Here is a 26,550-nt window from a genome sequence, read left to right as displayed (position 1 = left end):
CGTTTCATAAATTCCCTAACATGCTTTTAGCACTATGTAAGTGATAATAAATGCTATACCCATAATCCACTTTTTGACTGCTGCTTGAAGGTATGTTCCCACAGCATATCCATTGTATGCGAATCTGTCAGCCATCATTAGCTAGGAAAGATGGAGTGTTTGAATCTCAGCCAAAATCTAAAGGGGTCAGCTTTTTTTTTTAAAGCTCAAGACAAGTGACATTCTGGACAATCATGGTGTCTTTGGTGTCTGTTACAAATTTCAGGCTGAGTATTAAGTGAGAGTGTTGATAGGATGTCCTACTGGGGTGACAGGGAGAAAAGTCTGTGCTAATTTTTATTATTTTTTGACTTCTCTACAGTGCTCATGATTGTAATATCTGAGTGCTTCATGATCATCTATTAACTTATCCTATTAACCTTCCTGGGGAAGTATATTTATAGATTGGGAAATTGAGCTACAGAAAATAAATGATTGCCATGGTTAGAGCTGGGAACAGAACCCTGATCTTGTGAGTCCAAGTCAGCAGCCTTAATCACAAGAACATCTTTTCTCTCCACTTACCAGTCAGTCCCTTGTGTCACTGTGACACGTTGTAGAGTAGTAAATTTAGCTATCTACAAATCCGCAATGAAATGATTTCTAGAGAAAAATCTGAATTTTAGGAGTTGGAGCACTCCTGGATTTTAATTTATCAGGAACTCTTGGAAAGGGCCAGAAGCCATTTTCAATGCCTGTGACAAGTGTTTTTTTTTCTTGTACTCCTAAAAGGAAACAGGTGATGAGGGTAGGTGATTTTGTAAGGTGATTGATTAGCTTTCACTTTTAAAGACATGCATTCAGATTCTTCTCAAGTACTATGTTAGTTTGATCTCACCCTGGTATACATTGTCGGTTGTAAAAGCTCCCACTTAATGTAATAAGGTGTTGGCCAATTTTTGTTCAGATGCCCCAGATCTGAGCTACAAGACACGCTGAAGGTCATTATGGAGGTGTGGAAGAAGTTTATGCCGAGAGACGCTGATTGATTGATTCTAGTGGGTGTTCAGAGCATCTTACTTTTAATGAGCAGTAACAAAAAACAAAACTCATTTTACCAAATCAAAAACTTGCAGTGTGTGTGTGGGGGCGGAAAAAGATAACTAATGTCCTCTGAAAACATTATATCAAAGTGACATAATAGAATTAGAATTATTCAATAACCAGTGCGTTTTGAAACTTTCTTTGCAAAAAGTTGTCTGGTAAAATAACCCAGTTTCTTTTATGTGTATTTTTTTTTTGTTGTTGAAGCTAGAGAGTCTGCTTCAAAGGATTGATTGTGGCAACACCATATTTTCTGACATTGCTCTCATCTTTGTAGCATTTGTTCCTGTTTTATCAAATTCAGGGCCAGATCCTCAGCTAGTGTAAATTGGCATAGCTGCATTGAAATCCATGAAGCTACACCAATTTATTCCAGCTGAAGATCTGGGCCTCCGTTTTTGATACTAATTTTATTTTGTGCTGTGAGGTGGGGATGGGGGCACAGAGATGTGACAGAGGAAGCTTCTGTTGTTTGTCATATGTCTTCTCTTTCCTCCTTCAAATAACCAATTGGTCTTTTGGGTGGAGTGGGGGGTAGGTTGAGACATATCTGAAAGGATGGAAAGCAAGAGACTTCCAACTTTCTCTTATTTCCTAGTCTTTTTTTTGCTTCCTGTACTGGAAACATAGATTCCAGTACTTCAGCTGTTAATCCCAAGGAACCTAGAAGAAACAAACCTTAAAGCATGAGAGGAAAGAATTGGGAGAATTAAAAAAAGAGAAGTCTTTCACAGCCATGTTCAGCCTAAGGGCAGGTTCCTGGAGGATGGGCTTCATATCCCAGTGGAAATTCCCTTGTTGTGCCACTTATCTGATAATTGATAACCCCCTTCCCTCACTCTTTTTTCTGTGGTGGATTTTTTTTGGGGGGGCGAGTGGGGTGGAGATGGAGTTCTATTTGATAGCCAGCTCTTCAATTAGGACCTGTCTTTCTGTTGTTGTAAATAAATTCTAGCTTACTTTCTTCATAATAATAATAATAATAATAAAAGATTCCACCCTTCAGTATCTTCCAATATCAGCAAAATAGTGTTGAGGCTCTCGTCTTGTAAGAGTGGCTGCTTGAAAGAAGCAAATGGAAGCTGGGATTAATTGAAGCCCAGGCAGTGAAATTAGTCCTTTAAGCTTGGGAATGGCTTCTTGAGGGTCAGCATATCCTAATTAAGAGCCATGACCAGATAGAAGATCTGGTGCGTCTCAAAAACAGGAAAGTACCTGTAGTGTAAGCCTCCTTTTGGAAGTCTTGAACTATGCTGGACATTACTGTCTCGTAAGTTCTGGGAGAAGTAATTGTTTGATTAGGGGTAATGCAGCTGAATAAGAATGGATAATGAAAAAGGAAGCCAGTGACCACAGGTATTCTGATTACTGTGATACCATTCTAGTGATGTGCTGTAGAAGTGCCTCGGTAAATAACAAACTGTCTTCCAGATCTCAGCAGAGATGCCTCTGTTCTGTACCTCTTTGACCTGTTAAGAGACTGGAACAGATGCTTTCTTGAGGGATTGAAGGGAAGCTGTGGGGTGGGCAGCGAAGCAAGAAAACTAACTTTTTGGGGTTTTTTTATTCCAGGGTCCACTTACAGTGTGCTGTCCATAATGCCATCTGATTCCGAAAGTAGCAGTTCTCTCAGTAGCATTGGTGAGTAAAGTATTATATTGAAGAGTTTAATGTGTACACTTTTCAGTGGGGTATACATTTTAAATAGTCACTATTGGAAGGATGAATGGATCCCTCCAGGTTTTGCATAGTAACAAATGTAAATGTAGGTTGAACTATAAGAGTGAACTGCACAATGATAAAGCATATGGTTCATTTGTATTGCAGGGCTAAACATTTTTATGGCTAAACGTAATTGCTTAGCAATGAGCAGCCAATAAAATCTGTGTTTAAAGTGCGCTGAGTTACATGATATAACTAAGTTTATATATATTAAATGACCATAATAACAGCAATATTGTTACAATGATACCTGTATATTTTAACTTGTAGGTCATAATCAGATACAAAAACCCCAAAAAAGAGAATGAAAAATAGTTTATTTATCCAACTCTAAACTTTGTCCAGTTGCTGCAGAACTTCAGGAGTGACTTGTAATATTCCTTTTGTTCTTAATAAGATTGGTTACTCTACTTTCTTGTATGTTTTTAAGAGAGTGGGGGTGAAGATGATATTTAGGAAGTTGGAGGGCGTGAGGTGTGGTCTAAAATAAAAACAAGCTGAAATAGCAAGCTTGGCTACCAGTTTATTCAGCTTTCCACGTATACAAATAAAATTTTTGTAATCTGCATAAAAGTGATTAATCTTAAATAGAGGTCATGGACTCCTGCGTTTTAAAGTTCCAGTGTTGCATCAGACATCTGTGGATTTCTCTGACAGCACAAGACAAGTCAGTTGCCTGTTAAAGGATGTCTTTAGACATCGGGTTGAACTTTAACTCCAACACGCAAGAACAAGATTTCAGTCTTGACTAAAACTATTTGCTGAAATAATGGAAAGATGTGACACTGCAGATTTTTTTCAAGACTAAACTTGTATGGTGGCTGCCAGCATATGGAAGATGCATACATGTTTATAGTTAAAAAGAAAAACATATATTCAACCTGTTTCTTGGCAAAAGAGACCTTTTAGTACTGTAGATGGACATACTAAATGGTTGGAATAGAATTTAAATTTTTGCAATTTTGATCATTGATAGAGAAGAGATAAGTGGATTAAATGTTGTCTTTTAATAAAAAAACATTTTATGTCACTCCTTCTCCAGTAGTGCATCCCTGAAAGCTATAGATAATGTGCCTTCCATTTTCCTATGACCTGTCTGTCAGGTGCGTATTTTCTGAAAATGCAGGGGGGGGAGACTTGTGTGACTGGCCTTGATGCAGCTGCAACCACATCTTTTCTTTTCTTTTTTCATTTCCGTTCTAAATAATTTTGTCATCTTGTGGTTTATACTGTCATACAAACCTGGCAATCATCATATGAAAGTGTTTTGTGAAATACAGCTGTTTTCCTTTGAAATGACTGTTCCAGCCACTAACTCAGTGCCTACAGTAAAGAGATCTTTGTGATCTTGTTGTGACTCAACACATTTTATTTGGATTTGACTGTCACTTTTAAAATGCATTGCAGAAATTCCAGGCTTTAGTGCAGATTTAGGGAATGTCTGTAGACTTCAGGTCTTTCCGATATTTTTTGCAGAACTCAGGCTTATGTTCAAAAATTATTTTTTTTTTCTAGCTCTTCTGGATAGAAAGATGTACTTCTGCTGAATATGGACCAATGTAGTCCTGTCATCTAAAGTCTGTAATTAACCACAAACAATAGTCCTGAGTCATGAACTGCCACATTTCAATTGTTAACACTGAAACTTAATAGTGGCATCTCATATGCCAACATATTAATTATTTCACTGTGTTGCTTGCTTGCTTTTAACAGAACTAAGCAGCTGTTTAGTTTTACCCAATGTGGTTGGATTCATTTGCAAGACATTTCACAGGAAGTTTCACAAGAATGAGGCTGCAAATGTTAGATACAAATACTCATATTGTCTGTTAAATATTTTGTGTGTTCACACTCCCACTGTGGAGGGAGTAGAATTAGGTAGGAACTGGTAAATCTTGGGGGGGAAAGGAGAGTGAAAGAGGTCATTAGGTGGAAGAATTTAAAAAAAGAATAGGTAAATAAAGCTAATATGTAAAACAGCTCAGCAGTATAAATAATTAAGGACCCAATCCAAAGCCTGTCGAACTCAATGGGAGTTTTTCTGTTGAATTCAATGTACTTTGGAACAGAGCCTTACTTTTAAAAATACAGTGGATTGTTCCTAAATTCTGCAAAATCCAGAGGAAAATTCTTCAGAATGTGACAAGATCTTCCTTACCTATCCAGTGGTCCAAGATATGATCCAGGGTCTTGATGCAGAGTTCTTGCAAACTACTTTCATTATGACACTAAAGTCCATTTTGTTCTGTGATAATTTTAATTGTTTATTTAGTTAAAGGACACAAACCTCTTCAGGGGATGCCTCGATCCTGTTAAGAATTGGCAATGATGGAACATCTCTTAACATGGACTGAAGGTGGTCTATTAAGGATGTTGAATGATCAATATTTGTAGTTTTAGGATTCTTCAGAGTTCAGCTTCCTTGAAATAATTTAGTAATAGTGTATATAGCACCTGCACAGGTAAATGAACTCACTTTGTTGTTTGAAGCTCACATTTGTTAATTCTGCAGCCAGACTGTAGGGCACAACATTCTGTTCATTATGTAACTGTAATTTGTATCCAGTCACTTTCCCCACTCTAAGCAGAGAATAAGGCTTCTAATATTTTCATTGTATTTTTATGGAACCCAGTAACAGTGGATATTTTTGACTCTTAATAACCAGCATATGGGGGGGGGAAACTCTTTGTTTGCAAGTCACCTCACAACTACAGCCAGATTCTTTTAACACTGATTTGTTGAGTGTCAAGCCATCACAACTGAAACTGTTTGCTAAGTTGCCACAATGTTTCGGAAATTACATGCAAAAATGTATACTGAAATAGATTTTCTCTAATAGAAGATTCTGTGCAATGAAATTGACAATTTTTGCATGGAAGAAAGGGAAAAGTAATCTGTTAGAAATTTCCTCTGGATGAAATGTAAATATTCAAACAGATCCACTTTGGCATCCGTTTGGGGGGGGGGATGTCTCTGTGTCTCTCTCTGTCTCTGTATGTTTCTTCAATCCACCTGTTTCTCTTTCATGGTGGGAAAGAGAGGTTCACCTAGGATCCATCTCATTTGTTCACCTGTGGATAATCTCAGGTGACCCACCTGTTTCTATCAATATTTTACAAAATTTTAGTTTTTTTTTTTTTTTTACAAGTCATGATGATGATAGTATAAATATTCTGCTTAAGCACTTTGGGGCAGGGATTGTCTTTTTTTTGGTGAGAGTTCATACAGTGACTAGTATATGGTCCTGGTTGATGGCTGAAGTTTATTGTAATATTAATTATGTGCATTGCAGTAGCATCAATCTGTGTGCAAATGGAACTGAGCTGGTAATTGCTGAGTCGTGCTGTATCTCTCTGCAAACTGCATGAACAGATTGTCCGGAAATACTTGGTGGGGAGAAGGGAGAGAACCAAATATAACTTGGTATATAAATGTGTATACTCTGCAATCTTGGTCACCAGTACTGACTGAAAATTTCAACCCTTCCTCCTTTTTGTCAGGAATATGGTAGCAAAGCTCTACAAATCAATTTTATGTCTCCTGAAAGAGCTTCCACCTCTTTCTTCTCAGTTATTCATCTGCAGTTACTGCCTGGTGGTTCTCTCCTACCCATGGCAGATGTCCCTTCACTGAGAACATGTCTTTCCTCTACCACAGATTTCTGTTTTATTTCAGGTTTGTTGCTTAGCTGGGTTTTGTTTTGTTTTTTTTTTAATTTACTTAAGGGAGGAGAATACTGTTTGTTTCTTCCAGGAGACTTGGGGAAGGACAATGGGCATTCTGGATGGACAATAACTGAGGGGAGGGGGAAGGCATTTGGCACTCTGTGAAGCGGCACTCTGTAGGGATTCAGAACAGGCTATTTCTGCTCTACCTGGTGCCCTAAATGATTTTCCATTCCATAATGATGCATGCAATGTCACTTTGTATCGAGGCCATGAGCAGCCTGCCAGGCTCTGGGAATCCTCAGCAGAGGAGAAGTCTTCAGTGAGATTTTTCAGAGGAAAAGCAGAACCTGGAGGAGAAAGAGAATTATCTATATTTATAAGATGCCTGTCACCTTGATATCTAAATGCAGAACTAAGTTTGAAGGAGAAAAAAATATCCATTCCTCTGGGGTTACAGGGATGTGTGCATTTATATGTACAAGCCTTTTTTTAATTAGTTTTTATTTATGGACATTGTTCCTGGGGAAGAGTCTACTGAAAAAGAACTTTGATCTGAACATAGACTTAAACTGATCTCTTTTGACAAGGAGTCCAAAAGCCTGGGTTCTGCTGCCTCGAATGCTCTGCCTTCAGTTGCTAGTAGACTTAGCCAGGGTGTCTCCTGCTGTGTCGTCCGTGAAAAGAGTAGCTATATTGCAAGGTTATGAAGGATGAGGCAGCTAGATCCCAGTCTGTTAAGGGCTTTGGAGATAGGGACCAGGATTTTTAATTCCACAGTTGAATGAATTGGAGGCAGTGGAGTTTAGGATGCACAGGTATTATGTATTCACATTATGAGACACACTATTACATGCTTTATCAACTTGAGCTGCTTTGGTTGTATTCAGCCTCAAGTAGAGTGAGCTGCAATAAGCTAACCTGGAGGAGATGAAAGCAGGGATTGCTGTGGCTAGGTCATTGGCACTATCGGAGTCTGCATGTCTAAAAGTAGCAATGAGTCTAGCATGATCCTAAAGCTCGATAACCCTTTGACGATCTGGGGTCTGATGTTCTCAAGCTGTCAAGGTTCCTTCCCCACTCTGAACTCTAGGGTACAGATGTGGGGACCTGCATGAAAAACCCCCTAAGAATATTTTTATCAGCTTAGGTTAAAACTTCCCCAATGTACAAACTATTTTACCTTTTGCCCCTGGACTTTATTGCTGCCACCACCAAGTGTCTAACAAATATGTAACTGGGAAAGAGCCCGCTTGGAAATGTCTTTTCCCCTGCCCCCAAAATCCTCCCAAGCCCTACACCCTCTTTCCTGGGGAAGGCTTGATAAAAATCTTCACCAGTTTACATCGGTGAACACAGACCAAACCCTTGGATCTTAAGAACAATGAAAAAGTAATCAGGTTCTTAGAAGAAGAATTTTAATTGAAGAAAAAGTAAAAGAATCGCCTCTGTAAAATCAGGATGGTAAATACCTTACAGGGTAATCAGATTCAAAACATAGAGAATCCCTCTAGGCAAAACCTTAAATTACAAAAACAGGAATATACGTTCCATTCAGCACAACTTATTTTATCAGCCATTTAAACAAAACAGAATCTAACGCATATCTAGCTAGATTACTTACTAAGTTCTAAGACTTCATTCCTTTTCTGTTCCTGGCACATGCCTCACATGGACCGAGAGAAGTTTTGTTTCTCCCCCCCTCCAGCTTTGAAAGTATCTTGTCTTCTCATTGGTCATTTGTGGTCAGGTGCCAGCGAGGTTATCCTAGATTCTTAACCCTTTACAGGTGAAAGGGTTTTTCCTCTGGCCAGGAGGGATTTTAAAGGCGTTTACCCTTCCCTTTATATTTATGACACAAACATTGGTGAGGAATAGAGCATTAGCAAATGGCCTCATTTCCCCACCCCTCCCTTCCTACTACATAACCTTTTCCTTCCCTACATTGTGCGTGAGCCAGTTGCTCTTCGCACAACTGTTGGTTTCTTCTAGGCATTGGGAGGTTTTGATGATGCTGGCCTGGGTTTTCGTGGCCCTTAATGTGACCATTTACACCAATGGCGTGCCTGTAGGGCACAGAACAGTACAAACAAGGTGCTCCCTGTGAGAAAAATCCATGCACATCAATGCTGTGGAGCCCAGGACAATTAAACTGACCCTCCTGACCATGAAAATATCAGTGAACCATGAAATTAGGCAATGTAGCTATTGTTGTTTGGGAATGATAGGCCTGGCTTGTAAATACACATTAGCTTATTCAGAAAGCTAGGAACCCGAGTACTCATATTTTGATTTTTTACAAGGTTTGGACTATTTTCTGAAATTTGTCAAAATTGCCTTGATCTTTTCCATGTTAATTCTCTAATCCAGATTAGACACATGCTTGATAACTGCTATCCTTCGGCAATAGGCCTTTGACATCACTGGCCTTCAGGGTAAAATGCAAAAAACATGAGCTTTTATCTGAGCAGCTTGGTCAATGGGTACCAGGGTTTCTGCTTCTCCACTGAAGCACATAAATAGCTGGGGCTTTGGAAAGAGCCAGTTTATGTATAATATTTCTGGGAAATAGTTCAAGAATTGTTTCCCCCCCTCGCTTATGTTTATATATTGATATATGCGTGAGTTAAATTGCAGTTTTACAGTCTTCCCTGAGTGAAGGGCTGCACATCATTCTGCTGTCCCTGGAGCAGAGTACAGACTGAATTGTGTCTCATAATAATTCAGAGCCTGCCTATCTCTAGCTCCATGATTAGCTGCCTCAGCCCTTTTCTTGGCACAGATTACCTTTCCTTCCATGCCGGCTTGCCTGTGCTGGTGGTACCTTAGCGGACCCTCGCTAGAACGTGGGATTTGGGATCCATGCGCTGTACCGCGTTAAAATGAATTGCAATTAAAGTCATTAAATTTGGGATCCATGGCCGCGACCGCATTATATGCAAATTCGCGTTATATATAGACACGTGTTCTAGTGGTGTACTTCCCCACCTTGCCTGCATGTTCTCCTACCAAGCTGTGCAGAGTGGGAATTAGCAACTGGGCAGCTGCTTTTCTCCCACCTGTGCTGCTACCAGCAATATGGGTAGCATACTTAGGGGAGGAATGGGTGCTCTTTATTGCCCCTTTTCTTCCCCTGTGTGCAGTAAGGGTCACAGTCTGGCTGTGCGTGTGTGCAAATAAAATATATGCAAAATTTACTTGTGTAGTTCTGCTACTGTCACTAATCCCTTAGACATTTTACTGTACAAGTGCTCATTATACACCAAACCTGTGCAGATGATTTTATTTCTTCTTCTTTGTTTTCTTTTTGTTTTTTTGTGATAAAGCTCGTGCTGTGCACATGAAAGGTGTTGTTTTGACAGTGTTTGTGGCAGAAATCCTCTGTTACCCATAGAATAGTTGTGATACAAGCTGCAATAGTTTTTTTCACTGCACCCACCACTGTGCTTCAAACCCGTCCCCCCTGCCCCCAAAGAACAACTCCTCATTAAGCTGTCATACTCCTGCTGTATTTCCTTTCTCAGTATTCTCTGCTAATCACAATGATATTTGTGTGTGAATAGAAGGTTCCTTCGTCTGCCTGCTCCCCATACCAGGCAGAATCAATCAAAGGAGCCACAATTCAGCTTCTGTGACATCAGAGTAATTTTTATGGAGATAAGTGCTTATGCACCAAGCACTGAGCATGCTGCGTCACTGAAGAACTGGGCAGAAAACAGTGTCAGAGCATGTAGCTAACAGTTTCTGGTCACCCTCTCCTGTTGGCAGGTAGTAGTGATGGGGGAAGGAAACAAAGTAGGCACAACTAATTTTTAAGGAAGTATTGATTTAAATATTTTTCTGTTTGATGTCGCATTTCTGTTTGGGTAGAAGCTATGCATCCTTCTGGAATGGTTCTTGGATTGTGCCCTGTAATTCTGTTTGCTCATATCATTTTGAATGTTCAGAGTTTTTACTATAGTAATCATAGAACGGAACGACAGGGTTATAAGGAACTGTAAGGGTGATGTAGTCTAACCCTCTGTCAAGATGCAGGATTTGTTGGGTCTAAACCATCTAGCCTCCTTTTGAAAACCCCTAGGGTGAAGTGAAGGAATCTTTGCAGGGGTGGGGGTGCTGCGAGGCCTGGGCTAGCCCCCACAGGAGGTGGGGTGGGAGCACCACCCAGCCCCATTCTGTCCCAAGCTCTGCTTCGACCTTGGCTCAGCCCTTGTCCCTAGCCATGTTCCCTGTTCTTGGCCACAGCTGTGCTCCTGGCCCCCAGCCTCAACCCCCTTACCCCTGCCTGTGTTCCCCCACCCCCAGGAGCTGTGGCCCACTTCCGAGGGCGGCAGGGGCAAACGGGTAACAGGGAGTGCAACCATGAAAAGTTTGGGGACCACTGAACTAGGAAGCTACCCATTTTTGGATCAGGTTTTCACTAACAAGGGTGAATTAGTTGCGAGCGCGAAGGTGGTCGGGAAGTTGGGAGGAAGTGATCATGAACTGACATAATTAAAGATCCTAAGGAAAGGAGGACATGAGAACAGCAAAACAAGGACACTGGACTTGAGAAAGGGAGATTTCAACCAACTCGGAGAAATGGTAGGCAAGGTCCCATGGAAAGGTCAATTAGGAAGAACAGGAGTCAAAGGGGGATGGCAGTTCATAAAAGATGTAGTACTAGAGGCTCGGTATCAAATTATTCCGATGCGGAGGAAAGATAAGAAGAGCCACAGGAAGCTACTGTGGCTGCGCAAGGAACTTTTTAGCTATCTAAAAACTAAAAAGGACCCACACGGAATGGAAGGAAGGGCATGTTAGAAAGGAAGTAAATATGGGAATAGTGCAAGTGTGTAGGGACAAAATCGGGAAAGCCAAGGCAAAGGAGGACAACAAGAAGGGGTTCTTCAAATATGTCAGACAAAAAAAAATACTAGGGATGGTGGGGTCCGTGAAGAAGGTGAGGTGGTAACAGAAGATGATAGGAAGGCAGAGCTCCTCAATGACTACTTGCTTCAGTCTTCTCACAAAAAATGTGACTGTACAACTAGCAAAGTTTACCATAGACAATGAAGGAGAAGGGATGCAGATCAGGATAAGTAATGAACGCATCAGAGATCTTCTGACCAATTTGAATGAATTCTGATGCTATTCACCTCAGGGTGCTGAAGAAATCTCAGAGCCTCTGGCAATAATATTAGCAAACTCATGGATGACAGAAGAGATCCCGGAAGACCGGAGAAGGGCTAATGTAGTGCCCATCTTTAAAAGTGGGGGAAAGGAGGAGCTGGGGAACTATAGACCAGTCAGCCTGTTATAGGTACTTGGGAAGCTACTAGAGCAATGTACAAAACATTCAGTTTGCGAATACCTTCAGAATGAAGGGTTAATCACTAGCAGCCAGCACAGATTTAATAACAAATAATGCCAAACCAGCTTGATTTCCTTCTTTGACAGGGTAACTGGTTTGGTGGATAGGGGTGTGTGGTGGACATAATGTACTTGGATGTCATCAAGGCTTTTGACACAGTCCCACATGACATTCTGATAAGTAAGCTGGAGAAATGTGGGCTCAATGGAACTACCATTAAGTGGACACCGGAGCAATGAGCAGAGCAGGCTCTGTGATGCCACTACTGCTGCACTGGTGGGCATGCAGGGGTGAGAAGTGGTCGGAGTCTTGGCTCCGCACCCGTAATCAGTTACGCCAGCTAGCAGAGTTGAGTCTGCACAAAAGGGTGAGTAATCTACTCCTTTTGGAAAGCCACAGCAGATTTTAACCCTAGAGCAAAGGGGGTGGAGGGAAAACTAATAGGGAATGTGTGTTTCTGAGGTGGTGCAGCTGTATGCTTCCCCTTACTCAGGGCAGGTTGTAAAATTAAAAGCTAGCCCTAAATTTGTTCTCATTATTGCATTTTGAACATGTTAGTCTAAATATTTTTTTTTTCCTCTACTGATTCGCCACAGGAGGTTTTATATACTGAACTGTATGGGTACATGGTTTGTAGCAGTGCCTGAAAATAATCAAATCCAAAAAGTTAATACATGGCTTGGAGAAGGAGTTGTTGATTCTGGGAACAGTTCCCCCAGCAACTTCAGAGGGAATTGTTTAGTATTCACAGTGAATGCTATTTTCTGCATATTTTTTTAGGCTCCAGATAAAAGATTTTAGAAACTTGTAGGCAGCAGTTTCTCCAGATTATTAAAATAATTTTGTTTAGACAATTTAATTGCTTTGAGCACTTTGTCATGCAAATCGGATTATTTTTCAACTACAGGAGTAGTTTGCAGATGTTTACACATGAAAACTGCTGGTGGGTGGGTGTGTGTCTGTCTGTCTGTCTGTCTGTCTCTCTCTCTCTCTCTCTCATATACATATGTGTATAGGTTGTCTTAAATGGAATTGATTCTTTCTATGCTTGAAGAAAAAGTTCTGTTAACATTTAGCTGACCTAATAGTGTGGCATAGCAAGCTGAATGAAAGACTAAATAAAGACTAAGCATGTTTTTTTCTTGCATGTAATTTTGAAATGTTTTGAATATTTTGCTATATTGGGTGTTGATGCTGATTATGCCAATTAAGAATTATTTATACATTTACATGTTAATGAATATTTTAAAATAGCAATATAGCAAATCATGTGATCCTTAATGAGAAAGCAAGGAAGTCTTCATGAAGAGTGAAACTCACTAACGTGACACATTAAGTTGTATTGTCATGAACCCAGAAAAAAGGAAATACCTGTAAACTTTTGGTTCAGATTAGCAGTAAATTGAGAGCTCATAGAAATACTGTATTTTAATGATAACTTTTCAAGAAGTAATTACAGCTCTATATAATTCTGGATAGTTAAAATGTGTGTTCAATCTGAGGATCATAGATTCCAAGGCCATGTTAACATATGAACTCCTTATGCTAAACACCAGTGTGATCACGTACTCCAGTGGTTCTCAACCGGGGTACGCTTCCCCCTTGGGATACACAGAGGTCTCCCAGGGGGTACATCAGCTCACCTAGATATTTGCCTAGCTTTACAGCAGGCTACATAAAAAGCACTAGCAAAGTTGGTACAAACTAAAATGTCATACAATGACTTTTTTATGCTATTTTATATAGTATACTCTGAAATGTAAGTACAATATTTTTATTCCAATTGATTGATTTTTATAATTATAGGTAATACTGAGAAAGTAGTATATATTTTTCAGTAATAGTGTTCTGTGACACGTGTATTTTTAGGTCTGATTTTGTAAGCAAGTCGTTTTTAAGTGAGGTGAAACTTGGGGGTACACAAGATGTCAGACTCCTGAAAGGGGTACAATAGTCTGGAAAGGTTGAGAGCCACTCACATAGTCTCATTTCTTGTATAACACAGGCCAGAGAACTTCTCTTAAAAGAATAACTCCTAGAGCATAATTTTTCTGAAAATGCTTTTTATTAATGTCCAGATAATGACCTTTTAAGCCAGGAAGGCGGGGTGGAAGAACCTTGTCTGACTTGCAGAAGAAAAGGTAACAGTGCTTAGCTGATGCAGGGAGGAAGGCAGAGAGGTCAGAAGCTGCTGCAAAAATGGAGGTGTGGATCTATGTTGTGACATTGACTCATTGGGAACAGAAGGGTTGAAAAGGGGCACGCTTGGGCATGAGAAGTCCTTTTTTCCACCCTCCTTACCTTTGAGGTGACAAAATGCCAGGTTTGTTCAGGACCTGCTGTGGGCTTTGTGATGGCCACTCCTTTCTAAGGGGGCTGGGAGGGAATTTTTCCCTCACCACCAGATTGGCCTAGGTGGAGTGGTGCTAGTTTTTTTTTTTTTTTTTTTTTTTTTTTTTGCCTTTCCCACAGTGGGTTCAGGGAGGGCTTTAATTGAGGTGAGAAGGCAGTTAGGCTAGAGGTTGCAGCTCATTCTGTAAATGCGGGGCGGATGTCCCGTGCAGGTACGCCAAAGGGAAGGGATACAGTGACCAGAGAAATTACTTGGAAAAGGACTTAAAAAGGAGGTGCTGGTTCAAGGAATGGAATATGGTGGGGCGGGGGGAGAGAACATATTTTAAAAAACAGATTTTTTTAAAAGCGGCAAAGAGTCCTGTGGCACCTTGTAGACTGACAGATGTATTGGAGCATGAGCTTTTGTGGGATGCATCTGACGAAGTGGAAGCTCGTGCTCTAATATGTCTGTTAGTCTATAAGGTGCCACAGAACTCTTTGCTGCTTTTACAGATCCAGACTAACACGGCTACCCCTCTGAAGATTTTTAAAAGCTATTTTTAAAGGTCAAGTTAAAAAAAAAAAGTTGCCATATTGAGAGATCCACTTAAGAATTTTTTACCTTTTAATACTTACTTCAATAAAGTGAAAGGAAATTCTCTTTAACTTGATCTGAAAGTTTCAAGATTAAGATCATCTTGAGTGAATCTGTGTAGCCAGGCTAAAATCTAGGGGTGAAATCCTGGACCCATTCAAATCCATGTGACACCTGGTGTCTGTCCTAAATGTTGAGACCATTAACTAGGTTTGTGAATGGTGCTCCTCTTATGGATGGTAACTCATCCATGGGCCCACTCCTGTAAACACATGTGCACTTGAGGAACTTTACATAGAATCACAGTTTCACAGAGTTCACTGGGACTACTCCAGTGCATAAAGTTACACACAGTTGTGTTTACAGGGTCAGGGTATTAAATCACCATATGTGTGCTTTCCTCCTTATCCAGAGGATTGAAAATAGTAATTTCATGGTGTTTCTCCCCTTCCCCCATTACCATACGTGGAATGCTCCTTAATGGGGTACTATCTATTCTCCCAGCTTTCCACCCCACGTTGCTAGCCTCCTCTGCTGGACAACTGGAATAAGCTGCTGGGGAAGAACAGGGCAGCACTTGTGCAGATAAATGTTTTACCTCTGGAGCTAGCTGGGATCATGTGATACTAGTAATTTTCACTCATTAACAAGGGCTGCGGATAAAGTATTTCCTCTCCCAATAGCTACCATTCTGGACCTGGAAGTAGGAGGAAAGGGGTGCATTCAAAAGAACGTGAAGCAACCACATCTGTGGCCAAAAGGGACTCCCTCTGCCCCAACTAGCCTTGATAACCCCCATAATTATGGGGTTTAACAAAGTTGTTGTGGGGTTTTTTTTGTTTGTTTTTTAAGGTGGAATTCCAGAACCTGTCTTTGTAGTAGCTCCCTGGAATACTATGATATGCGTGTCTCCTTATCAGATGTTATATTGTGCTATCTGCATTGTCAAAATATTACCTGTTCTGAGATGCATTACTTTTAAACCACCACTGTTGTATCTTCTTTCTCTGTTCTGGAAACAGAAGCACGGTGTCTCTGTTTTCCATTTTTCACTGGCTTCTTGTCTTCTGATAATCAGACTCTCTCTCTTCCCACTTTTCCTCTTTTTAGTCTCTACTTTGTTCTCAGTCTTTTTCCAAAATAGATGTCTTTCTGTCTCTCCAAAATAGAGTAGATCTTTTGCCCTCCCCACACCCTCTGAAATAGTCATTCTTAATTAACTCTGACAGTTCACATTATGTCTCAAGACTTATCTGGTCACTGGCCTATGACTCCTTACACTCTTCAATAACTTACTTGCCCGGCACTCTTTCCCTCTGCCCTCCTCTATTCTACCCTGCTATAGCTACAGAACCTGCCTCTAGCTCTGTTATCTTGGCTGTATTTCAGGGCGTAGAGAGATTGGTTTCCTCCTCTTCATAGCATTGTATGGAAGCTCCAGTTAACATAAGTCAGCATTTCATGTACAGAGAGAGGGCAGTGACTGACTCTGAGGATAATCTGCTGGTAAGTATTTTAAGAGATTTCTGAATAAAAATAAACTCTAACATGATGGCATTAAACACATTCTCCCATGCTTTTAACTCCATTTCTTCCTATTTTCAGATTTTCTTTACATGGTATGCCAACTTTGACCTTGTCACTCTTCCACTGGGTCCCTTGTCATTCCTTCTTGATGTAGTAGCAGTCAAAGTAACACATACTTTCCTCATGGATTGTATTTTCTAAATGGACAACCTACCTAATTCTCAATTACTGATGGACAATCTCCACTCATTGATATATTTTGCTTTCCACATATATTTTGCTCTGCACAACTTTTCATGAGTGATGTACCTGAGTATTCAGATTCTAATATCTAAATTGTATTGTTAAATCTATTGACCTAAATTTGGGTTATTGCTGATTATGCATCATCTGACTTTCAAAAACAAACTCTCTGTTTGTGGATAAACTAAGCACTATACGCAGATGTACAGACACTCTTTTCTCAACCTATGTATTATATAATTTTTTTAACATTAGCTTTAATAAAATTTTAAATCTTTGCTTCCTTCCTTTATCTTGAATGCTGACTTGTCTATAGTGTCACAGTTCCTTTATTCCATTTCCTGTTGTGTGGCCATCCTTATCTATCAATTAATTACATTCCATTATATTGCTCACATTCTCTAATTTCTTCACAACTGGCTCCATTTCCCTTGGCCACAGGTGCCTCTCTCCTCACTCTTTATTGTACTGGCTTTTCTCAGCACGATTGTCATTCCACTCTGTAACAACCACCACCACCACGACTGGCACTATGATTTTAAGACTTTTCCCTTCTGATACCAGGCTTGTCCAAACTACATGATTCCCATCGTGAGTGCTACCCTGCCCACCATTTTGTGGACTTAACCAGCCTGCCACAGGATGTGCTTTGAGAGAGTCTTTCATTGAGGCTGCTTAATTTTGGGCCCTTAAATCTTAGTTACTCCAAAGTAATAAATACTTTATTTCCAATAAAGATCAGATAATTTATTTTTCACAATCTTAGTCTACATTTATCAGTGTCCAACTTACTTATGTTCTTATATGCATTATTTTTAACAGTGATCTTTTAATCAATTTCATTTCACTTTATTTCCTCAATATTTCTATATCTGTGCATAGTAGAGTGACTTGTTTCTACACCGGACCCTCGCTAGAACACGGGATTTGGGATCCATGCGCGGTACCGCATTAACGCGGGGACTGCGTTAAAATGTATTGCAATTAAAGTAATTAAATTTGGGATCCATGGCCGTGACCGCGTTACATGTGAATTGGCGGTATATAGATGCGCTTTCTAGTGAGGGTCCAGTGTATATCCATTGGAACATTTAGTGCTAACAGATCCATAAACATGCTTTGCAAGACTTGTTTTTTCAATCAAGGGCAAACGTTCTTTGTTTCTGGCTTTTAGAATAACTATCCTCATTCTTTCTCCAGGTCAGCCCCTGGGAATCTTTTTCTTTTATGGCAACACAAGGACAAAATGTACATTTGGTAAAGCTATCTCACGTTTGTCACTTGCTCCTTTGTCAACATGTATTAAAATTTACATTACTTGTTGAAAGCCCACAAATGAATGGGGAAACCATTTAGTCATTAAGAAAGCTAACAGTATACCACATCAGAATACTTCTTATATAGCCAAATACAATAACATCAGGTTGTTGGCCTTTCACTCTGGTACTTGGCTAATTTACCGAAAAGTGTTTTTTAACTTGTATAATAACACTGTTCCCCCAGCCTCCTAGGAGTGTTTTGATCTCTACTGTGTCACAGACCATTGTGACCTCTCTGGGATGAGTTCTCTATTTCTTGGCCTCATTCCCACTGTGTTCCTTAAAGGCCAGATTCAGTTGCCTTGGCCTGTCACATAAGTAGTACCTTGAGTGCCAATTATCCCCTTGTATATTCCCATTAATTTCAGATCTATGTCTGTAGTGTATGTCTCAGAACATACTCCAATCAGTATTGGTGTCTCATCACCAGGGATCCTAGAAATTCATTTGCCACGGAAAAATGCAGAATTTAGTTTTTACAGATGTTTAATTTTTACATTTTGTGAAAAAATAAAAACCATATTAACTATTAACTAAATGTTACTGAAAATACCAGTGTCACTTACTCAATGCACGCAACCTTTCCCTCTTGTGGCTGATTTTTTTTTGAATGCGCTTTAAATTTATATTGCAAAACACTACTTCAATAACCTACTTCCAGCGTATAGAGTAGTGGTGGGCAATCTGCGGCCTGTGGGCTGCATGCGGCCCATCAGGGTAATCTGATTGCGGGCTGCGAGACATTTTGCTGATGTTGACCCTGTGCAGTTCGCTGTTCCAGGCCAATGGGAGCTGCGGGAAACAGCGTTTCATTTTATTTACAGAAAAATGTAGATTTTTGTTTTTGTATCCTGGAAAACGAGGATCCCTGCTCATCCCTTTCTGGTTCCTCCATTTCCCTTTCTCGTATTTAGTATCTTGGTGTCCTCTGGCAGCTCATCATTGGTGTCCCTGAAAGTCTAATCTGCAGGTCTAGACAGAACTTCTCTACCTTGGTTTGAATAAAGGCAAGTGATCCAAGGTCTTTGTGTCTCCATCTTTTTCACCTTTAGTGTTGTTTCTGGAAGAGTTCTTTCCCCCAGACTTCTCCGTCAGCTTGACTATTCACATGCCTAGTGACCGTTCTTGCTGTCAGCTGTTTTCTTGTAGATGAATCTATCTTAGTGCCCAGGGCTTTCTTGCTTTATGGCTCCCTGTTTCAAAGACTTTACAAAAGGAATCACTGATTCTCTTTGGTCTTGAATTCGTATGGGATATCTATGTATGTGCTCTGCTTCTTTCCCATGGTCAGGGCTGTAGGGTCAGGAAAATGCCATGCATTGTCTTCCCCTTCGGTCAGATCCCACAGAATCAGAAGCACCAGTTTCAGCTGCACACATTCCAAAACAGCCTGCTTCTACTCCGCTTATTATAGCTAGCAAGGATCTAGGAATTCTTTCTGGACTGACTGACAGATCTATTTCTTCATCGTGGCCTTTGTGGGCATGAGGTCAGTGAGCTTAGACAGTGTTTATCTTTGCATGGATCTTTCCAAAGCCCCTCCCCTCCCTCCTTTAGCTTTTCAGAAATGTTAAGTTTAGTTATTTTCAGTTGAGTTTAAAGGAATTTTTTACACAATGGTAATGTTGGTTCATTGCACTGTGCATTACAAGCACGCAGGTGCCACACATTCTTTTGTCTTGTGCATAAACTACGTGATCCTCCTTGTTTTCACAGCTCATTATGGTCTGCCTGTCACAGTAAATGGCCTCTACAGTTCAATATTGTACCTTTTACTTTCACTTTTTTTAACGGACTGTTGCTTGCCACTAATAATGTTTTACTTTACCTTCAAAGTAGTTTTCTATTGGAATATTTCTCACAGCTTGCCTGCTGTCATCTTGTTATACTACTACTAATATATGCATTCAAATGGTCCTTTGTCTTTAGGATATGGTCCGAGTTTCCTTTCGCTCTTGCTGAAGTGAACTGCTGTTTTGTTGTAAACATTTTCTTAAAACAAATACTATACAAATAAATGGCTACTAATAACTTCTGATTCTTGTCTTTTGTCTTCATTTGGCAAGAATCTTTGAAATGTTCTAAGTCATAATTCATAGGACCATAAGAATATTCTGATATTCTGCGTTCCCCTGGTGGTTATTCAGGTAGTAGAGGATGCACAGCATTTGTAAAACTTGCTGAATAGGCTTTTTGTTTTGTTTTTGTTTTGGTATCTGCATGTAACAGCTGGCACTTGTTTATAATAAATTTGTGGTAAAACCTGAAGTGTGCATTCTGTTAGATGACCTCAGATTATATTTTAGCTAGATCACACAGTCCCTCGTGATATCACAAATATGCCATACAGATAGGTAACCTCCATAGAGTGAATGACTGGTTTGTCCTATTTTGTAATAAGTTGATATATTTTCAGGAACACTTAGATTTACTCTTCCTCACCCATCAATTACATTCAGAATTGCACTGCAAAATTATCCAGGACTGGCGTTTCTTGGCCAGTTTGTTTTCCAATCCTTCACTCATGCAGTTGGCCTCTTTTTTGTTTAAAAACTGTGATCAGAGATTGTCATTTTAGGAAATATCAAAGTATGCAATCTATGGAGCTAACTTTGAGCAAAGTTCTGAGGTCAGCATGCACTACTGTCATTTGATCAATCATTGGGGATTGTATGTTCTGCATGTAAAAGGAAAGGATTTTTGCAGATTTTTGTAAACTCAAACATTTGATGTCTAATTACTTACAGTGTGAGTACTTCAACTCTTTGTAAAAGAATTTATGAAGGATACCCTGCAAAATCTGAATTTTGCTTTTCCTGCTCAAATATTAATGTTAAAAGGTGGGTGAGGTAATATCTTTTATTGGACCGACTTCTGTTTGTAAGCTCGAAAGCTTGTCTCATTCACAGAGTTCTTTGGGTGTCGCAACTAAATAAAAGGTGGAACAGTTTGTTTAGCATAAGGAGTTCACATGTTAACATGTGAAGTGTGCAGTTGCTATGTTTGCAGTTGTAGGATGAAGTGGGTGATAGACTGGATTTATGGCTCATTACAGCAGTGTCTTTACTGAGTCCATGATTTTTAGTCTCTAACAAATTTATGCTTTTAAGCTCCCAGGCTCATCTTTTGAAGGTGTTGTGCAGGTTTCCTTTGAGGATGAGGACTGAAAGGTCAGATATGGAGTGATTGTTTTGTGAAAATGTAATGTTGATGGTGTTAGTGTTCATGTGTCACGTAGATTTTATGTATGTAGTATAACGTAAGCAAAATTAATTTTGCTTACAAACTATTCCCTAGTAGAACAATATGGCTATTTCAGTGGTAAGAATGGAATACAGTTTACCTGGAGATAGGCCAAAAAAGGTGACCAGCATATTCATTGGTTCTTGAGGCTAGATGTGAGGCTTATGTAAGCAGACAAACAAGTTGCACTTGGCAGCAATTGTATAAATATTTTTTGACAAATCTGGTTAATCTGAAAAAGCAGGTAAGTTACTGAAAGGCAACATTATTTAGATAATAGAGCTTTAGCCTTTAAACTTGTGCATGTTAAAACCAATTTGATTGCCTAAAGTACAGAAAGGAAACACTGTTGTGTAAAGCGTGCAGCCAGGTGGAAAAAGAATACAGACCAGTAAGCACAGGTCACTTTCCTTACAGTACGTCAGGATGTCGGATGAAATACAAGACATTTAGCATTCAGCTAGAAAAGTTCCCTTTAAGGGAAATTAAGAGTATTGAATTTTTCTTATGAGCTATAGGCTTACTTGAGTTATTTTGAAGTATATACAAGTCACACATAATACTACAAAAGGTCTCGTAGCATTATTGAAAATGTAAAGTTGTTAGTAAATTGGGCAAATACAAGGGGTGGGTGTGTGTGTGTGTGTGTGTGTGTGTGTGTTTGTTTTTTTACTACTTTGTAGGGATGGGAGGGGATGTATGCATTATAAATATGCATTTACCCAAGGCAAAGGGCATACATATTTTTGATCTAGATTTTCCATTATGATCATTTTTCCTTTATTTTATAAATACTTGTGACAAAATTAATGATGTTATTTGAGCCATGTGAAAAACAGGATAGTTTTATTCTGTATATTTAATTTTAAAACACTGAGATCAAAACTCTTATTCTGAAGGTATTTGTAGAAGTGACCAATTACTAAATTAGTAATTGCTTTCCAATTTTGAGGCTGCATATCATGAGAACTTGTCATATAAGGCTAGGTACTATACCACATTACTTAGATGAAACTTGTGTTCCTTGGCTTAGATTTTTGACTCTGCACAAGGACATTCTTCTAGTCAAAGGAGACTGGCACAGGGACATTGATTGCTGTGTCACAAAGGGGGCAAGAAAAATGAGGTGAAGAAATAGAGAACTCAACATCTCATATGCTTAAGTCCCCAGAGCAGTCTTCCTGGGCTTGCTCAGAGATTACACAGTTGATATCCCAAGCAAAAATTGGCTGTTGAAGTAGGAGAGGGGTTAATGTTTACTCAACAATGGACTGTTCTTGACCAACAGGCTTTTCATCAACATCAAGCACTCAGGTTTTCCCTTTTTTCGCCTCTGGAGTAAGCATTTGTCACCAAGCAGTTCAAGGACCGTCACGTTATTATTGTTACAGTTCCCATAGATCTTCTAATATTCCAGTGCAAGTGTGGAGACAGATACGTAGACTGCTGTAGAAAGCGTGAGTTGCCTAAAAACCATGCAGCAAGTCAGTAGCATGGGATTAGAATGCAGGTTTGTTCTAGGTCTGTGCTTATCCATTAAACAGTGCTGCTTCTCAGCGTATGTCCACATAATTACAAAGAAGAAATAGTTCCGGATCTTTTTTTTCCTCCTTTCCTACTTATCTCTGTTTATCCCATCTAGATCATTTTATGTATCCGCTGCTAGTTAAAGCAAACCACCAACTTGAAATACTGTTCCCCACCATTTCTTTGTATTACACATCATCAGTGTGCATGCAGTTTACAACTGTTACTTTATACATGTTTGCAATATTGGTGTAGCCGTGTTGGTCCCAGGATATGAGAGAGAAGGTTGGTGAGATAATATCTTTTATTGGACCAACTTTTGCTGGTGGATAGTACAAGCTTTTTAGGTAGAGCTCTGTTTAGCTTGGACACTTGCACCTTCCACCAACAGAAGTTGGTCCAGTAAAAAAAATATTGTGTATGAATAGTTATCTTCACCAAAATGATGCTGAACTTTCCATCGGATTGGAAAAACCATCTCAAGGAGATGGGCGTTAATTTTACTCAGTGGTGACGTGTGAATTTATTGAAGAGGAATCGGGGAAACCTTATGGGTTGAGGTAGGGACGTGAAGGAGCTCATTGGCAAATCAGGTTGAAGATACCCCTAAACTGAATGCTCATTAGACTATCTGTTTCTGCCCTAGATTGACTTCAGAACAGTTCTCATGGTTACTAGTTCTTCCATTTTTGTTGTGATAATACTAAACCGTTACCTGAAATATTTAGACTGAAGAACTAGCCGTATATTAATAAACATGCAGCGGCATTAACATCTAGACACATCAGCAATAACAGGAACCTGATTGAGCAAGGTGCTGTACAAACATAGGCCCTGATCCAGGAAGTTCCTTCTGCATGCGTAACTCAAAGCGTAAATTGTCACACTGTAGTAAAGTCACACATGTATTTAGGTACCTTTCTCTATCTGCGCCACAGAGCAGAAGGGTGATCTCTACCTCAGGGAGTTCACAGTCCAATGAAATTAGTTGACTGGTTTATTACAATATTTTAAAAACCTAGTTGGAATGACCTCTGTAGCGGTTACTTGCATATTACTTGTTTTGCCACTCCCCATGACGTAGCTGTTTGGTAATCAAAGACAAGGGGATCAGATACTCAATACACAGGGACAATGGGTGAAGTCCTAGCAGTATAGGAATATGGGCCACAATGACATGCATTCAGTTCAGTCCATTTGCCTAGGGCAGCAGTTCTCAAACTGTGGGCTGGAACCCCAAGGTGGGACATGATCATGTTTTACAGGGGTTGTCAAGGCTGGCTTAGATTTGTTGGGGCCCGAGGCGGAAGCCCGAGCCCCACCTTTTAGGGCCAAAGCTGAAGCCTGAGGACTTCAGCCCTGGGTAGCGGTTACAGACCCCCTGCCTGGGACTGAAGCCATTGGTTTTGGCTTTGGTCCCCCCGCCCAGGGCAGTGGGGTTCGGGCTTTGGCTTTGGCTCTCCCCAGCTCAGGGTGGCAGGGCTCAGGCTTCGGTCCCCCCTTTTGGGGTCATGTAGTAATTTTTGTTTTCAGAAGGGGGTTGCAGTGCAATGAAATTTGAGAACCCCTGGCTTAGAATATGTAGCCTCTCTGACCTAAAAATATCAGAGAAAGAAGACACAGTGGGTTCATGTAGAGCCAAACACATCTGCCTCTTATTATCTCTAACCTAGCAAAACCCTACTGTGCATTGGATTTCTTCTTACTTTTTTTTAAAAGTAATGGTTTATCTTGTGGTAGGCACAGGCTTTCTTACTGAACACCAAAAGGGATTGTTCTTTATGTATAAGCCTGTATTGATTCTGCTCTCAACTGTTTCTTATGTTGTGTTGGGTAAGTCACCAAGCCAGTGGTTTTCAAACTTTTTTTTCTGGCGCCACAGTTGAAGAAAATTGTTGATGCCTGCGACCCAACGGAGCTGGGGATGGGGGTTTGGGGTGTGGGAGGGGCTCAGGGTCTGGATAGAGGGTTAGGGTGTGGGAGTGAGGGCTGCAGGGTGGGGGCGGGAATGAGGGGCTCAGGGTATGGGAGGGGGCTCTGGGCAGGGGGTTGGGGTGCAGGGCTCTGGACAGGAAGTGCAGGCTCTGCGGTGGGGCTGGAGGTGAGGGGCTTGGGGTGCAGGAGGGGGCTCAGGGTTGGGGCAGGGGGTTGGGGTGCAGGAGGGGGTCAGGACTCAGCTGGGGGTGCAGGTTCTTGGGTAGGGCTGGTGATGAGGGGTTTGGGATGGAGGCCGGGGCTTTGGGTTTGGGGGGGTGCTCAGAGCTGGGGCAGGGGATAGGGTCATGGGTTTACCTCAGACAGCTCCCCATCAGCGGTGCAGTGGGGGTGCTAAGGCAGGCTTCCTGCCTGTCCTGGCACTGTGGACTGCGCTGCATCCTGGAAGCGGCCAGCAGCAGGTCTGGCTCTTAGATGGAGGCGCGCAAGCATCTCTGCACACCTCTTGCCCACAGGCACTGCCCCCCTAGCTCCCATTGGCTGGTTCCTGGCCAGTGGGAGTATGGAGCCGGTTCTCGGGGCAGGGGAAGCATGTGGAGCTGTCCTCACCTAGGAGGTGGACCTGCTGCTGGATTAACCTGCCTTAGCCAGGCAGCACTGCTGACGGGACTTTAAATGGCACAGTTGGCGATACTGACAAGATCTGCCATGACCCACTGCCTTACTGCTGACTAGATCCACCACGACCCACTGCGAACCACAGTTTGAAAACCACTGACCTAAACCAACATTTTCAAATTGCCGTTGATTTTGCTTACCTCAGTTTTTGTGCGCCTTATTTGAGAGACGTAGGGCTTAATTTTCAGAAGTACTGGGAGTCAGTTGATTCATTTGAAATTGTGTGGTTAATTCTGAAAATTTGGAAATCTAATGTCTCAAGTAATGCACCCAAAATCAGTAGCATTTTTGAAGTTTTTGCACCTCAGGTTACCTATCCTTGTGCCTCAGGTTGCCTGTCCTAAAATAGAGATAACTATCTACCTTGTTAGTGTGCTTTGAGGGCCTTAGATGAAAGCAGGTGTGATTATAATAAAATCACGTCTTAACAAGGCTTCACTTTAAAATCCTTCATCTTTATGTTGTTGTTTTAAAAAATTATACCTCAGGCAAATTGTCAGTTTTTGTTTTTCTTGTGGAAAACCGCATTAGAAAATTACAGAATTACAAATCTCAGCATAGATCTAGATTATAACTTCTGTTCTGTGACCTGCATCTAAGATTAGAATCTGACAGTTAGCTGGCAGAGCTAAAATTACAACTGGATTTAATGCCAGGATGTTTTGAAACAAAATACTTCAAATTAACAAGTCTTGGCTGGAAGTTAACCTCTTCTTACAGTGACCTGATGAATGGATGTTTATAGCTGTCTGAGGGAATGTGCACCATCAGTCACTGCTGAAATTTAAAAAACAGTGATTCAGCCACATAAACCTCATGTGTGACAACCCATTCAGGAGACTGTTGTGTAATTCAGCTTGATAAATGTGATTAACTCATTTTAGAAAATAATATTCAAAATGTAATGCAAGATGCTTTTCATATGTACCTTTGATTTTTTTTTTTTAAAAGGCATATTTCAAATGTAATGGATTGATCTGTTGTGATGTGTCAAGGGGTATTGAATTGTTTTGCCATTCATTACAGGTATTACATTCCAGATTATTTTTGAATGTCAAAGCTGTTACATGATATTTAATGTCTTCATGAATTTTTGTACCATCTTGATCCACAATGTTTGGGCATGGATTCTATCCTGGCAGCTGATTTAGTGAAGCTTGAGAGACTGTCTTAAAATGTCTCAGGCTTTTCATGTTTTATTCTGGGCTTATCCTGCATCATCTGTGGTGGCAAATAGTTAACTAAATGTCAAGTTATTTTAAAAAGAGTCAATTGTAATACTTTGCAAAACAGTGAATGTATATAGTTAGGTTAAGTGTGTGTGT

The 26,550-nt window shown here is 40.4% G+C and overlaps 1 protein-coding gene across 2 annotated transcripts in view; it reads left to right on the top strand.

Moving 5' to 3' along the window:
* Positions 1 to 26,550, top strand: part of DLG5 (discs large MAGUK scaffold protein 5) — a 185,702-nt gene that overhangs the window by 71,291 nt on the left and 87,861 nt on the right. For both annotated transcript variants that reach the window (XM_038409298.2, XM_038409301.2), the window contains exon 2: positions 2,656 to 2,724. In XM_038409298.2, the coding sequence (XP_038265226.1) occupies positions 2,656 to 2,724 (69 nt within the window). The remainder of the gene's footprint in view (positions 1 to 2,655; positions 2,725 to 26,550) is intronic.

The sequence above is a fragment of the Dermochelys coriacea genome, chromosome 7 (genome assembly GCF_009764565.3).
Source record: "Dermochelys coriacea isolate rDerCor1 chromosome 7, rDerCor1.pri.v4, whole genome shotgun sequence".
In the NCBI taxonomy this organism is placed as follows: Eukaryota; Metazoa; Chordata; order Testudines; family Dermochelyidae; genus Dermochelys; species Dermochelys coriacea.
The sequence above is the reverse complement of the archived record's forward strand: the minus strand, read 5'-3'. Positions and strand labels throughout refer to the sequence as shown.